The following is a 15,422-nucleotide window of genomic DNA, read 5'->3' as shown; positions in this document are numbered from 1 at the left end:
TGTTTGGAGATATAAAATCACTTTCACACAAAACGTCTTTTCTCTTTTCCATGGAAAAATAAAAAAACTAATTAGAATTGGCTGAAAGAAGTTTGTCTTGGAGTTTCCCACTATCAACACATTTGTCTCCTTTCTTCAAGACACACAGAACAAAATAATATGTGAACAAATATTCACATATTATTGAGAAAACTACAACTTACTAAGTACTGGCTGGCTGTCCACAATCTGTACTGGAATAGTCTGCACATCTCCCAAGAGAATCTGATGTTCTCCTCCTCCCAGGCTTCTGGAGTCATCCACCCCTTCAGCTGGTACCAGCTGGCCCATGGCAACCAGACTCTGATCAGGGCCAGGCAGAGCCCCAAAAGCAGGCGCAGCAGCACTGTCCTGTGTTAGGCCAGCACTTGCTTGCAGACTGTGGCTCTGACTGAGTGCTAGAGAATGGCTGCTTATTGCACTCCCCAGGGAATCCAGAAGACTCGAAGGGCTGGGAGGGGAATGGTTATTTACAGCTAGCAGGGCTGTTGATCCATTTGTCGAGGTAAATGTTGACTGCAGCTGTAATCCCTGTGAAAGAGAAGGCAGAAGTACCAACGTAACAGTATTTATAGCAGAAGGAGTTTGCATTTAACAGCATGTATTGGCTAGATAGCTTCTGACTTCCTACGCATTAACTCTTCTGAACACTCAATCTCAGCAACTCTAGACTCAAAATATACTTCAAAACAATTAGGACAATGGAATCCAGCAGCATTTAGAAGACTGCTTAGAACCATAAAGATCTAATTTTGGATTGATATTCAGTTTCAGATCATTCCCCAGTACTGTTCATTCCCACAAGAGGCAGGTACTACAAGCTAAGCACACTGCATTAAATAAAATGATATGAGGTGGAGCCAGGCTTCACCAGTTTTCCGCAGAAAGACAGGAATCAGCAAGTAGAACAGAATCTTACTACAGATTGTATTTCTAGGGAAAAGATCATGCATTTCATTGGGGTTCAGGAAATATGAAGGCACATTTTCAAAGTAGTTAAGTAAGAAGGATAAGAGAGGCAGCTTCGAAGGGAGATAAGCTTTAGAAGCTCTTTTACCATGACATTCTTATCCCTCCCTCTTCAGCCTTTCAACCTGCAAGTTTACAGCTCTGAGCTAGGAACAGCTTCAGGATTTTAAGATATTTTCTTAAGAGGCTGGCAAAGGATTTAAAAGGAATAAACAAGACTGTCTTATCTCCCTGCAGTTTTGCAGCATTTTCATTATGAAATGACTGGAGTGTGTGGAAAATGAATAGGTAGTTGGTTTGAGGTAGAAACCCACTGCCTTTATCCTCTTGGTTTTCAAGAGAAAACTTCACAAGAGACCCTAACTTCAAAGTGTCAAAAGATGGTAGTGGGATCCCCTGCACCACAGCTATATGCTAAATGTGACGTGCAAGAGCAGCCAGAGCAAGAGCTGACAGCTACTTCAAAGTCTGCATTTCCCAGCTATGATTTGGATCAGCTGAGAGGGAACTTGCTGTTCTCAGCTTGCCTTCAGCACTTCCAGCACAGCATGTTTGATGTTCTGTAAATGACTTGGCTGTACCTGAAGTTGTGCAAATATCTTGGGCTGAAGTGAAGAGAGTGAAGACAACAGCTGAGATGTTTCAGGTATCAAGGACTCCCCACTCTGGTTGGATTCTGCTTTGGTGATGACTGACTCCACTCCTGAGATCCCTATGGTACCAAAGTGAAGAAGCAGACAGTTATGAAAAATCTCTTCTGTTTAATAAAAGCCTTCCCTGTGAACCAAACTCCCTTCAATCTTAATTACAGATATACAGAAGATGTATATATACATACATATATGCAGTTCTCTTTGCAGAACTTGGACTAAAGAAAGAAGAATTGGTGTGACAGAAAGGCAATACTGCAGGAAGTCTGCATGTATCTGTACAGAGCAAAAACCAGAGGCACCAATAAATCTGTTCCTGAGAGCACCCTACACTGTCCTTTGAATTTGTAGTTATAACATAAAAGCTGAAACACTTCTAACAAAGCGGCAAATAATTTAAGATACCTATACCTCAGTAAGGACTTACAAACACACAGGTATCAAAAGAAAAGGTTGTCTTTCAAAATAAAAATCTACACAGGAAATTTTCTATGTTTCACCACTCCCTTCCCATCTTTGTGAAATCAGTATAACTTCTATGCAATATCATCCAAAGTCCATTTATCTGGAGGTCTTTCAGCCTACAAATGATATCATATCCTCAAAATTCTTATTTAATGCAAGAATGATGGACTTCATTTCTTGAAGGTTTGTGAAAACTGAGATTCACTTATAACAATTTCTGTAAGAAAACTTCTCATGAGATCATTCCATTTCCTGTTGGAGACACCCAGAACATTTTGGTTAAGCTTTATACAAGCAGACATTGCTCAGCTTCTTATTTCTCAGTTCCACTTTTATGGAGGTAAAAGAGGAACTTGCTCTGTGAATGCAGATTAGTCTGGTGAATGTAAAAAAAAAATGAGAATGGTCAATTGCAAAACATTTTCTATCAGAAAATCATACGAAAAGCTTCCAGCAATCTGAGTGGAGGTAGATTTTTCAACATATATAGTGATCTGCAGACTCTTAACTGCTGTAACTGATTGGAATTGGATTGGTATTGATACATACAAATCTGTGAATCTTGAACACAAGATTCAAATATTTAGACTCTTTTGAATATTATACAGAGATCACATATGCATATGTGAATATTCACATGAAGGAAGAGATAGTAGCTCTCTCCCTGGGGTGTATTCTACAGCAATACTCCTGGGAAAAAAGGTAATAGTTCAACTCCTCCTCTACTTGCTATTAAGAAAGTTATATCACATGGAGATAGGGAGTTCTGCACAAACAAGTTCTGTTACTGCCTGATTTCTTAAATGTACAGTTGTCTCCATTTGGCACAAGCTGAAATTTTAAAAAAATATTTATACAAAGAATAGTCTGAAAAGTCAATGCTGTTGTCCCTTGCTACCACCTCACAAACATTAATGAAAGTTCATTTTTAGGAAGTCAGACTTCTTTTTTGTAATACAATTATAAACGTGTTGAAATGTGTACAAACACATATAAGGGGAGATGAGACATGCTGCAATTAGAGTTTCTGCTTATATTCACTGAGCTGGTTCACATGTGCAGAAAATGAAACAAAATCCATACTTTTGCTTCCTGTAAAATTCAGTATGTCACTGGGTGGATGTTTACACATTTGATAGGCTACTTTGTCTTAAAAGATTATCTGTGTAAAACAAAGAAAGCAAGAATTGGTCTCTTTCTGAGTGTTCTCCAGCACTCAGTTGGTATAAAAGTCATCCCCACTGAGCTCTACCACAGCTGTTGAAGGCACAACTATTCTGTGTCTCTCCATAAAAACACAGTAATGGCAATACTCATAGGCATGCAAGCTTAAGCACAGTAAGTCTGTTCACATTGCAAATTTTTTTTTTCCTATAAAACAAGACTTCCTTAAAAAAGAGGGACACTGTTCAAGCTGAGTCTAAAAATTAACCTCTTCTTCTCTCACAATTGTAAAACACTGTAATTCTTGCCTAAAAGCATCAAGCATACCTAACAATTTTCAGTTCAAATTAATCCATTGCAGCAGCAGCCACCAAAATAAGTTAAAAAAATCCCAAAAGAAACAGTGCCCAACCTTTGCCTTTTTTTAACAGTAAATGCACTGGTGTACATGGAACTGATTCGCATAAATCAGGTTCATCAAGTTGTTGAGAACTCATGCAGTGAGCCAAACCCCTGAGGGTTTATATTTCCTGCTACAACAAATAAGCAATTGGCCCACGTCACTCCCTGACCTAAGGGGAAAGGGACACAAACACATCAGGACTTCTTCAGGCAAGAACCACAGGATAACTGTTGACACAAGTAAATCCTGAACAGGACATCTGTGGCAGTACCCCTTTGGTCCCTGCAGACTTCTCCATCAGCTGTCTAGAACAAAATGTACCCAATCACCACATTTTGGTTAAATGGGAAAACCAGCTGGCTCTGCTGCTGAGGTTAAAAACATCTGCAAAGTCTGCAGCATGATCTGAACCTGTGCAAACAATTAGGCTTTTCCACCTCACTTCAATCATATCCCTGCTAAAAGCCAGGAATAGTTCTGATGAGTTTCACATCAAACCTATTAAACAAAGGATGGGGAAAACATCAACAAACATGAGGAAAGGTTCTTCTGGTGTCACACTAGACAAAACATTCTTGAAACAAGGATGGGAAGGGAAGAATAATCTAATTTTAAATTTATTACCAGCCACTAAAATGCAACAGAACATCTTAGCCTATGTGTAATTCTATCTATGTGGGTAGCAAGTAGATCTAGTTACAAACACCTGTATTTTGTCTTAGTACATGTTTTGAAGTTGAAGTAATAGTAGTAGGAACCCACTTTCAACAATGGAAAAACAGCATAACATCTTCAAAAAAACCAGTCCTTCGACCAAGAATGCATAAAAGTAAGATTATATAAAAATATATCATATCTACACTCTAGTTTTCCAACAGACTGGGAAGAAGTTTATCACATTGGCTCAACAATTACTGGGAAGAGATACTTGGGTGCCACATTAGTAAAGAAGTTACATCACAAAGATCTGAAGAAACACATCTCTCAGCCTTGCTACCACTTAACACCCGTGTTTCTAGTTCTGTTCTAAGCATCAAGGAAAAATGGAAAATATTGCTCTCAGTTCCAATAGCAGAAATACAATGCTTGCTGTTCAGTGCCTGATCCTGGCACTGGAATTCATCAGACCAATGACTTCTGAGAAGCAGGAGTGCCTCAATGTGCAATGAAGTCCTTTTCAGCAAGACATTTAAACATGTGAAGCAGAAACCACCTGGAACTCAAATATCCTGCTGGATCCTGAGTACTGTGTCCCCTGGCAGACATATCTGTTCAGTAGTAACTTAATTCTCTCTAAACAGGTATTATTAGCATCTTCATCCAAGATAAAATGTTCTTTCCAGACATGCTATTAAACCATGCTATTAAAATTTTTGTTTGTTTGAAGATGCTAAAGAAAAGCCAAATTTATAATTTTAATACTTCTGCCAAGAACATCATGACTATGCGTATTTTTTCCACATATGCAGTCAAATAGGAAAAAAATAGTTAACCGAAATAGTTATAGCAAAATAATCCTTCTTAAGTTCACCTGAGTGATAGGACATGACAGCAACCTCCCTGTAAGGAAACTGAAGTTCTGTGACATAGCTAATAAAAATCATTTGGAGACAGATTGGTTACACATGCAGTCCTACCATCTGAAGGTGGTGAGGCAAACGCAACAGTCACAGTTTCTGTGAGGACATTCCCACTGTCTGTGGTCCATTGCAACTGAAAGGAAAAAGAACTCAGTTCTCAGAAAGGGTGCAAGCTTGTCTACAGGAACACAGGCTCAACACATAATATAAGAAATATAAGAAAACAGCATCTAAAAACTACATTTTCTTACTTTTTCATAATTACACATTTTAGGACCGCTTGATTCACAAAAAAAAAGTACTGTAAAAGATTTTTAAACATGCACTGTGTATGAGGAAGGTTATCTGCTTTATCTGTTCATGACAGTTTAATGACTTTAAAATAGGAAATAGTCAAACTAATTGGCTAACTAACAAGCACACTCACTCACCTGGGCTTTATCAGTGTAGGGAGAGGGAAAAGCTTGGTGACACAGCATGATTTAACAGTATTGTTTGTCAAAGCTGATTTTAAATCAGCCATTTCTTAGCAGTTAGTCTCAAAACCAGGGTCACTGTGTACCCTTTATTACTCAATACATGGAAAAAAATTAAGGAACAAGATTTAAGAGTTACTGAGCATTTGGAAAATTCAACTCCAAGCTCACTGCACTTACTATAAAGTGCATTTATTACTATTTATACATTCAAAATGTTTAAGTCCTAATCTAGACCACATCTGAGACTTCATCCCCATTTTTTTCAGCTACAGAAAAGCAGTAAGAACTTCTTCTAAACATAGACAGTGACAAAACCATGAATAAAATTTTATGCCACATGTAAGTTTTTCTACACCAATGTCTTCCAGTCCATGCAGTCATCAAGAAGTGCTAATACTGTGTAATTTGTCAATCAACTAACAGCAGTCTAATGCTGATGAGATAAATACCGAATATGGTCAGAAGGTTTTATTCACATTTAATCCAATCTTGCTCAGCCAGAGATTCCACTGAAAATATTGCTGCTGGAAATACAAAGTCACAGAGAATTTTGGATGAAACACAGCTAAGTGGCAAAAAATAAGATTTCCACTATTTAACTCCAAAAATCAAAAAGATACACAAAGGCCAACATACCGTTGCTGGGATACTTTCTGAATTATACACCATCTCTCCATTTCTTAGGGACTTCTGCACTTCATGAATGTGGTTCTTGATGTCATTCACAGTGGGGAAGAAGGACAGGTTATGTCTTTCTGGCACTTCATCAGGCGTGAACAATTCTCTTTCCACATACTTCCTGTCATATGTAAAAGGGCATTTAATACCATACCTAAATATATTCCGCTATTTCCCGCTGTAAAGAGACACTGCAATCTTCCCCCTTCCCTTGTTGCAATGACAAGACAAAAGCAAGCTAGATGATCTTCTGAGCCAGTTCTTTGTGCATCTGCTACAGAGTTTGGAATTTAAAACCCCCATTTATTCAAGTAACATTAAAGAGTACAGCAGCTCTTAGTGGCTATCTACAGTGATATGAAAGGATGTCAAAAGCTGGGAAAAACAGACTCATGACATCTGAGAATTACATTCAGTAATGCACCAGCACTGCCCTTTAGCTGCAAACCAAATTAATCGAATACAAAAATAGATATAGCACTATAGACTGAGAGCACTGCAGACAGTTCTTTACCTTAGTTGCTTCCTCACTGCATAGACCTGCTCTATTCCCTGAGACACCAGTTCTCGGATCTTGTCTGCCACTTGAGGATGAAGTCGAGAAGGCAGAGTACTGTTCTCATCTCTAATGACTTCCTCCTCCTCCTCAGGAGAAGACATAGAAAGATGGGATGGTGAAGGAGGGAGGCAGGAAGTTTCCATTTCATGATATTGGTGGGCTTGCTGAGTAGGTAACTGTACATACCACCTAGCAAGGAGGAGAGAGTTTGTACACACAATTCTCAAACAAAGGCAAAAAATTAGTGTCTTGGGGGAACAGTATGACAACTATCAACAACCTACTCAGTGTGATAAGTTCCTACAGCCCCTGAGCAAGAAGATGTCTTTCAGAACTCAGGGCCCTCTCACACCTTTCAATTCAAAATGAACTATATGAAACCTAAAACAGTACAACTATTTCTATCAATGCCCTGCATGGAAACACCCACTAGAATTCCATAGCTTAGTGTTTAACATATTTACCAAATTAATACTTCAGTGCCATAGAAGTCTTACTGTCTTACTGACATTGTGGATTTTTTTACTATTAATAAGTGACCAAGTAAAAAAAAAACCAAAAAAAAAACCAAAAAAAAAAAAAAACCAAGTAAAATACTGCTCTTTTCCATTTCATTTGTGAAAATAAAGAAAAAAGTGGAAGTTTCACCTGAGGACACCACCAGCATCTATCAGGTTCTTCTTCAGCATGTTGAATGCTTTCTCCTGCTCCATTCTTATGATTTTCTTGTCAATTTTAGGGTCAGTAGGAACCCTGTATTCTGGAAACTTTTGAACCTTTTTAATATAGATCCTTCCAAGGAGGAATAAAAAAAATTCTCCATCAGTATACTTTATCCTTGGGAAGGGAAAGGCAAAAATCCCACTTATTTCATATCAGGCATTAATATAGAAAAAGTTCAAGCAGAGTGATGTAGAGTGTGAGAAGTCTCTAAAAGAACTGTAAAATTCTTAAGGATACATTAATAGATATGGATGCAGACAGACACACTTCTGTTCTGAGCTGGAAGCACTCAGGCAGAGTGATTTTACTCCTCAATAAAAGCCCTCGTCCCTCAGAATAGTAAAAGCACAACACCAATCGTGCTGCAGTTCAGCCAGCTATGCAGAATCGAGCACCTACAGACCTGGCTGCAATTATTTATCAAACAAACTCTAAGCTCAGTAAAAACTGAACAAGCACCCAGTAGAATGCTCAAGGGTGAGGAAAAAAAACCATTAGTGTTGAAGAAGGAGAAAATCCCCAGTGAACAGGAAGAACTGTAACTCCTTCAGCACACAGGATGTGCTAAACTAGGATGATTGACTGATATCAGTGCAATTAAAAGCCTGGAGAAGAAACAACATATAAGATGACAAAGTTTTAGGAGCAGAAATAGTCACTAAAGGACACCACAATAATTTGTGAAAGCTCAGGTAGATAATGAATCCCACTTGTATTTTGCAGAGTGATGTACTGCTACCTTGCACATCAAATTTCAGCCTTATTCAGTCAAACAGGACAGCATCTCCTCCTTACCTCTAAATGAGTAACAACCTCAACCTATCAAGGAGATAAAACTAAGAGTGACAGTGGGTATGAGCTACCACCCCGAACCAGTGCTTTGTCATGGCTCCCAGAGAGAATGCTTTCTTAGGATGCTCAGTCACTCTTACAGCTTTATTTATAATTCTTACCTTGCTGGACAAGTAGCTTTGTACAGGTGGCCAGAGGTGCTTTCCTGCTCACCAGATTTTTTGGGCTGAAATCCTTTCCTCCTCGGCCCATACTGGCACTCCATTACAATGGCTCTGCTTCCTGGAAACAGAAAGTAATGCACTCTGTTCAAGCAATCACTGAATTTATTACAGTGAAATACTAACTATAGAAGAGATTCAGAGAGTTCTGAAGCAGTTATATCTGTTTGCCTTCAGACGCTTGAGAAGGCAGAACCCTCTCGTATAGCAAGCAAATACAATGCAAACACTTCTCTCCCAGCATGTAAGATGAGCACTTTAAATCATTTCTCAAACTTATTACACATCACAGCACTCCTCAGCATATGAGAAGGCAAAGAATTGGACTTCATCCTGGTGAGCACCAATAATACTTTACAAGATGAGAGGTCTTGCAAGCTACCAAAGGAGCAAAATACTGGTAATAAACATAAAAAGCAGAACCCCCAAAACAACCGAGAAAATCTCCAGCTGAAATCAAAAGTGTGATGCTTTTGGCTGGGATAGAGTTAACTTTCTTCACAGTAGCCAGTGCAAGGCTGTGTTGTGCTGCTAACACGGGGATGTTTAGTTACTGCAGAACAGGGCTTACACCGAGTCAAGGTCTTTTCTGCCTCTAACCCCACCCCACCAATGAGGAGGCTGAGGGACACAAGAAACTGGAAGGGGACACAGCTGGGACAGCTGACCCAAAATGACCAAAGTCATATTCCATGTCATATGGCATCATGTGCAGCATACAGAGCTGTGGGAAGCAGGAAGAAGGGGGGAGGCACATTGAAAGTTACAGTGGTTGTCTTCCTAAGTAACTGTTACAAATGATGGTGTCTTGCTGTCCTGGGGATTGGAAAATGCATGAATTCCTTACTTTGCTTTTCTCGTGCGTGTGAATTTTCCCTTATCTTTTAAACAACTCCTATCTCAGCCCATGAGTTTTCTCGGTTTCACCTTCCTGATTCTCTCCCCCATCCCACTGGGGGAATGAGTGAGCAGCTCTGTGGTGATTTCCAGCTGGGGTCAAACCATGAGACAAGGTCAGCAGCTGTTTCCAGCCTCCTGGCTTAAATCGAAACTTCAGACCATGCTGTCCCATAAAAGCTCAGCCTTGTAGTTCAGAAATCTTAACTGCTAAATAACACAGTTTCAGCACAGCACACCCACACAAAACCAGACAGGCTCAAACAAATATTGCTTTGCTCTAAACTCAAACTAAGTGACTTCTTCCAGTCAGACCTCTAACAAAAGGGATTGACAAGCAAAGCATTAAAGTGGTCAAGAAAGGAACATCTTCCAAATTTCTTCCACATCACATTTAGTTATCTTTTATTTATACTTCATGTACTCTAGTATGCAGGCAAGGAGCTGCCTATGCCACAAGTGATATACCCAGAAACTTTGTAACATCAACATAATCTGTTTCCATAAGATACCAAATAATATAGATGAAATTAAAGATGTCTCACGCTGGGGAAAAAAAGGGTAAATTGCTTTGATTTTATTCTTAGTTTTCTTTTATCTCACAGTTTGTGGCTGAAGCTTTAAAACTGGTGCTAACATTTCCCTTTTTCAGCAACTTTCAGGGAAAAAACCCCAAACATAACCTACACTCCCGTCACTCATTTTCTCTATGTAGCAAGTAAAGCCCGTTCATTTTATGTCCAAATTAAACTCTTGGTAATTTCATGTATGTTGTGCATGAGCTAAATATGTAATTACCAAGCTGTGAAGTCTGCATGTACATTTCAAAAAGAACTCCAGACATCAAAAATCTCTCTGCTGAGGTCTGTAGATGTTTAGCTTGTTTGGTGTTTTGAATTTATTTTTTTATTACTTTAATGTTTGTAATTGAAATAGTTTATTGACTCCTGTGGAACAAACTCTTCTAAAGATCTGCAAGTTAGGCAAGAATAATCGAACAAGCTCTTACCCTTACAAAAACTTTCAAGTCCTAATAGAGCAGATGGGACCTCCACCTAAAGCCCTCATCACAAGAACCCACATCAAACAATACTTAGCTAATCTCTAAAGGACAAAAGGGAATAATCACAGCAAAACATAAAAAAGGAAACAAGTTCCTTCAGACTCTCACAGCAGCCTGCAAGCTGCTCCTTTTTTTATGTTTGTGTCTTGACCTTATCAAAACTAAGGAACAACATACAGATTCTTCTTCTTTACGGCCAGTTGGGAGCTGATGTTGAAATTCTGAAAGTAGTTATTAAAATAAAAGTTAGTTACCTGCATTGACAAAGGGGATCCCATCATATGGGACATACTGAGATTTCCACATCAACCGTGTGGCGGGTTTGGCTGGGCTTGGAGACTGGCGCGTCCCCCACACACTCTGTGTTTGCTGCTTGTGTAGCGTGAGAATGCTCTCTAACTCTGTCTCGCTCACACAATAGCCGCGGTACGAGTCCCCAATTCTCTGCATGGAAAGGATGGGAAATAATAGGATTATTCACCCATCTGATTGCTGAACGTTACACAAGAAAACAAAAGCAGTCAGGGACTCCGGCAGGTGAGAACATAGGCCCAGATTTTTGGGATTCCTTGTTTTTTTGTCCCCCAGTAGTATCCTCATAAAGAGATTTATCATAGGATCTAACAGAAGAGCAGTCCCCACTGAGGTTAGGAGTTTGTCAGCCATCCAAGACCCTAAGAACATCAAGAATCACTGAAAAGGTTACAGTCGCTGCCAACTCTGTTTCCAGAGGACAACTTCACTCCTGTGCTTTACCCCCAACACACACTTCAGCTGCAGTCACTGACTAGACAAATTAGTATTAGATGAAGTTTTTCACTTGCCTGCTATAGAGAAATCTCTGAATCACTAATAATTGTCTCTGCATCTACTGCAACACACATGCTGCACTGAGCTGGAGCAGAATGCACCTGCCCATACCAGCAGTAACTGTCTCACCTACTTAGTGCACTAACTTTGAACTGAATGTCACACAGCATCCCTCCCAATCTTCAAGGCACTCTTGATACTCAGCATTACACAGAAACATGCTATACCAGATTTGCCATGCACAAATGATGATGGTTTCAATGAACTTTGTTTCAATGAACAAAAACTGCATCTAACTTGACTCAAAGTAGTTATCAAGCTACTCAGTGCCAACACAGTTGGTTCAGTGCTGGTCTGAAAAGACCAGTCATTAAGCAACAAAATTACTGGGACAGGGAAGAAGTCTTCATCCAAAGTCAGAATGAAACATTTGCTTCTGCTCATGTGCAGCTCAGGGTCAGGCTGGCCAACCAGCTGTAACAGCCAGAGTAGTTTGCCAGCTTAAAGACACATAGTGAATGAGTACTAAGGTCTGATAGATTTGTTTTGCCACCTTCAGTGACAGAACAGTGTTTAAATAATACTGACAGCAAAAGAGCAACAGTGTCTTTCCAAGATTATCACACAGATAACTTAGGAACAACTGCTTAAAATCTACCTCACATTCATCTAAGCAAAACAGAATGTCTGTGGTTAGCAAGTCAGCAATGAACCACTTAAGAGCTTGTGAATGAACTGGGCCAGCACAATGCTGCTGCTAGTGCAGGGCCAGACACAGAGGGTTGTGTGTGCACTGGGTGTGAGTCACTGAGACATGAGCTGTTCATACCTCAGAGCTCACTGCTCTGCAGGCACTGCTACAGCACCTAACCAAGTCTGCACAGGCTGCACTCACAGAGCGAGAGACATCGGCAATTATTTAACTAGAACTTATAAATAATACTTCTGAACAAAACTTGATCTGAAAAATTCAGGAGAAGCAAAGTGGCCTGAGAAGTGCTTCTTTCTTTCCAGAAACCTGGGATGCTGCCTTTCAGAAGAGGGATTACAGCACCACTGCACATAATAAATACTGCAAAACCAGCTGGGTTTTTTTTCCCATACCTTATACATGTCACTAAATATAGGTCATTGACCTTACTCTAGACAGATGAGAGGACTGATAAAACTGTTGTGCCAGAAGAGTAGCAAAAAATGTTAGGGTAGTCTCTCCTATTCTGGCTTTATTTTTGTATAAGTTTGATCATTTTCAGTAAATTGATGGAAGGGGAGGAGGAGGACATGAAGAAAACCATACAGCATATAAGATCCCTGCTTTCAACAGGCTTCACAAGTAGGAAAAAATGGACAAATGAGACTGCATTCTTCAGACAAATAATTTTGTACATTTAATTAATGCAGTTTTCAATTACATTTTATTTCAGTAAGCTGATACATGCAGGAAATGCATTCTGATCAGACCACTGAAAACTAAATGTAAGTTACTGAAAGAACTGTTTTAAAATTAACTCTCTAACAATGTAATTACCTTGAAGTAATTACATATTCTCCGGCCCTTTAACTCCAAGGTTCAAGCCAAAAAATTGTGTAATTCCTTCTTTCTCCCCTGGCCTTGCCTCAGCAAAGTACATAAAAGCTTACCCTAAAGTACACACACCAAGGCTGCAGTTTTCCTTGAGGAAACTCACAGCAGCAGGGTACCAGAGGCACTTTGCAGTCCAGACACAGCAAATGTAAGCTGAACATTTCAAGGCAGTCAGCTTTTACTGGTCTGTGTTTTCCCACAGTACTAACTGCCAAAGGAGTCACTGCCCTTTGGAGCACCTCCTGACACCTCCTGCCAGTCACAGAGACCGCAACATTGGTTTAAGTTTGTTTCAATTCTGGCAGACAACAGAAAGAGTGGAGTTGTGAGCTGACATATTTGCTAGCATCTCTCCAAACTGGATCTCCAAATTTTGGCAGGACCCTTCAGTTCTGCTAATAGTAACAAAATATTTTGACACCTGAAAGATAAATGACACCTCAAAATCCCAATCTCTCTAGTCTGTGCCCCCCAAAAAAAGGCATAATACATCCTAGCGCTCTCTGGTGGATCACGGAGGATTAATGCATACAGGCAACAGTTCTGCTGAGCAGCAGAGGGAGATGTTTGTGTCCTCAGAACATAATTAAAAAGAAATTATTTCTATTTCCTTTTCTTTAAAAATAAGAATCTTTCTATAAATGCCACTGTGAATTTTAAATACAGCAGGTGAAATTTATTGTAACAGAAAGACAAAGCAGATCCTAAGTCCTCCAATAATATGATACCAATCAGAAATGATTCAGGTAAGCCACATGGATGTTAAGACAGGAAAGAATGTACCACACAGTGCTAAAAACACAGTGAACTCTATGAACTAACTGGCCAACTGAATTAAGCGACTGATTCTATAAAAATTGTATCTCCACCATGGAAGAGCTATTAATTCCACCATTCATGCTATTAATTTTCTGACTTGTTAACATTTATGTGGATGTAAGAGTGGGTGGTACTATTTGTATTAAATAAATGGCATAACACAAAAGGAATAGATTAATATATTTAATTTAAAAATTGTTTCTAAGCAGATACAGAAAGAAATTCAATTTCTAGGTCCCTCAAACTGCAACTTCTAGTTATCAGTGGACAAGCCAATAGGAAGAAAAAAAAAAAAAGATGTGGTAGAGATATCTAAAGAGATTAGGCAGCTACAAAGTATGATTTTTCCTTATGAAAAATATTAAGAAAAAATAAAATCAACATCTATCAGGAAGAATCTGGCAGCAGGAGGAAGGGGTAGCTGATCTCTCAAGAAACTTCTCGTCTCCCCTTCCTTCTTGTCAAGGGACTTATGATGCATTCTAGCTACTGATAGCATCCTAGTCATCAGGACAGTTCTGCAAACATCTAACAAAATCCAAAAAAGGAAGAGTTCTATTTAGATCAAAAGCCACCACAGAACATAAAGACAGAGCATTTTTTAACTAAAGAGAAAACAAGCACAAGTAACCTAACTTGCTGGGGAAAAAAAAAAAAAAAAAAAAAAAAAAGAGAGAAATTAGCAAGAATATCTAAAATACAAATCCTTAGTGAAATATTGATATTAGGGAGTGTAAAGTCCCTTGACACTGGCCAATCACATGCATTTTGATTTCTATGTGGTAACATAAACCACATGAACAGTTGCAGAAGTCAACAAAGTTTGCACTGTTGTTCAACAGCAAAGTCCAACATGACACACAATGGCTCTTCCCAGCACTACAAGGTAGCATGTTTTCAGCAGCACTTCTTTTACTTCAGGAGCTGTTGATGATCAGGTATTCTAAAATTCTCAAAATAGAAAGGGATTTCACAGCATTTCATGTGTTTAACTGTGATAGCAGTACCAGTGCTATATACCAGGAAGCTTGAATGCTTCTACAGCTATGAATTATTCCTTTCAAGGAACAGGAACGCTATCTCAGAGCTAGATGATAAAGCATCAAGTCAGAATTCTTTATGGCCTACCTCACAGTTCCTGAGACGGCGTGCCCATGCAGGCGTATTTAGTGGCAATGGCTGAAGAGGGATGGGAAAAGAGTCTTCCACTACCCTGAAAAAAAAAATATAATAGAAGTCTAAACAGACATTCAGAAAAGCAACAACTTAGTCTGAACTACAGGTAAGATCAAATCAGTGTATTATGTATAACCCTAGAGCATATGATCAAACTATGGGTATTGTATCAACATGCCTTAAAAACCTGTGGTTAATTTTCCTCATGTTCTATTTCATTGTTAAAATAATTTACAGTGAATAAAGCCCCACTGGTTTCTACATTCAAGTCCTCCAAATATTCAGTGCAGTGTGCATTCATAACCTGTGTTCCATGATAATTTTGTGATAACCATTGCAAAAACATACTG

The 15,422-nt window shown here is 39.1% G+C and overlaps 1 protein-coding gene across 19 annotated transcripts in view; it reads right to left on the bottom strand.

The window, feature by feature from the left end:
• Window positions 1-15,422, bottom strand: part of CARF (calcium responsive transcription factor) — a 36,254-nt gene that overhangs the window by 11,694 nt on the left and 9,138 nt on the right. For all 19 annotated transcript variants that reach the window (XR_004498216.1, XR_004498220.1, XR_004498218.1 and 16 more), the window contains 9 exons: window positions 15,025-15,109; window positions 10,937-11,126; window positions 8,663-8,783; window positions 7,635-7,778; window positions 6,942-7,175; window positions 6,386-6,548; window positions 5,328-5,403; window positions 1,590-1,720; window positions 204-570 (listed from right to left, as the gene is read on the bottom strand). Coding sequence is in view for 4 of the 19 variants with exons in the window: in XM_033515934.1 (XP_033371825.1) it covers window positions 204-570; window positions 1,590-1,720; window positions 5,328-5,403; window positions 6,386-6,548; window positions 6,942-7,175; window positions 7,635-7,778; window positions 8,663-8,783; window positions 10,937-11,126; window positions 15,025-15,109 (1,511 nt within the window). In the remaining 15 variants the exon portion in view is untranslated. The remainder of the gene's footprint in view (window positions 1-203; window positions 571-1,589; window positions 1,721-5,327; window positions 5,404-6,385; window positions 6,549-6,941; window positions 7,176-7,634; window positions 7,779-8,662; window positions 8,784-10,936; window positions 11,127-15,024; window positions 15,110-15,422) is intronic.

This window comes from Parus major, chromosome 7 (genome assembly GCF_001522545.3).
Source record: "Parus major isolate Abel chromosome 7, Parus_major1.1, whole genome shotgun sequence".
In the NCBI taxonomy this organism is placed as follows: Eukaryota; Metazoa; Chordata; class Aves; order Passeriformes; family Paridae; genus Parus; species Parus major.
The sequence above is the reverse complement of the archived record's forward strand: the minus strand, read 5'-3'. Positions and strand labels throughout refer to the sequence as shown.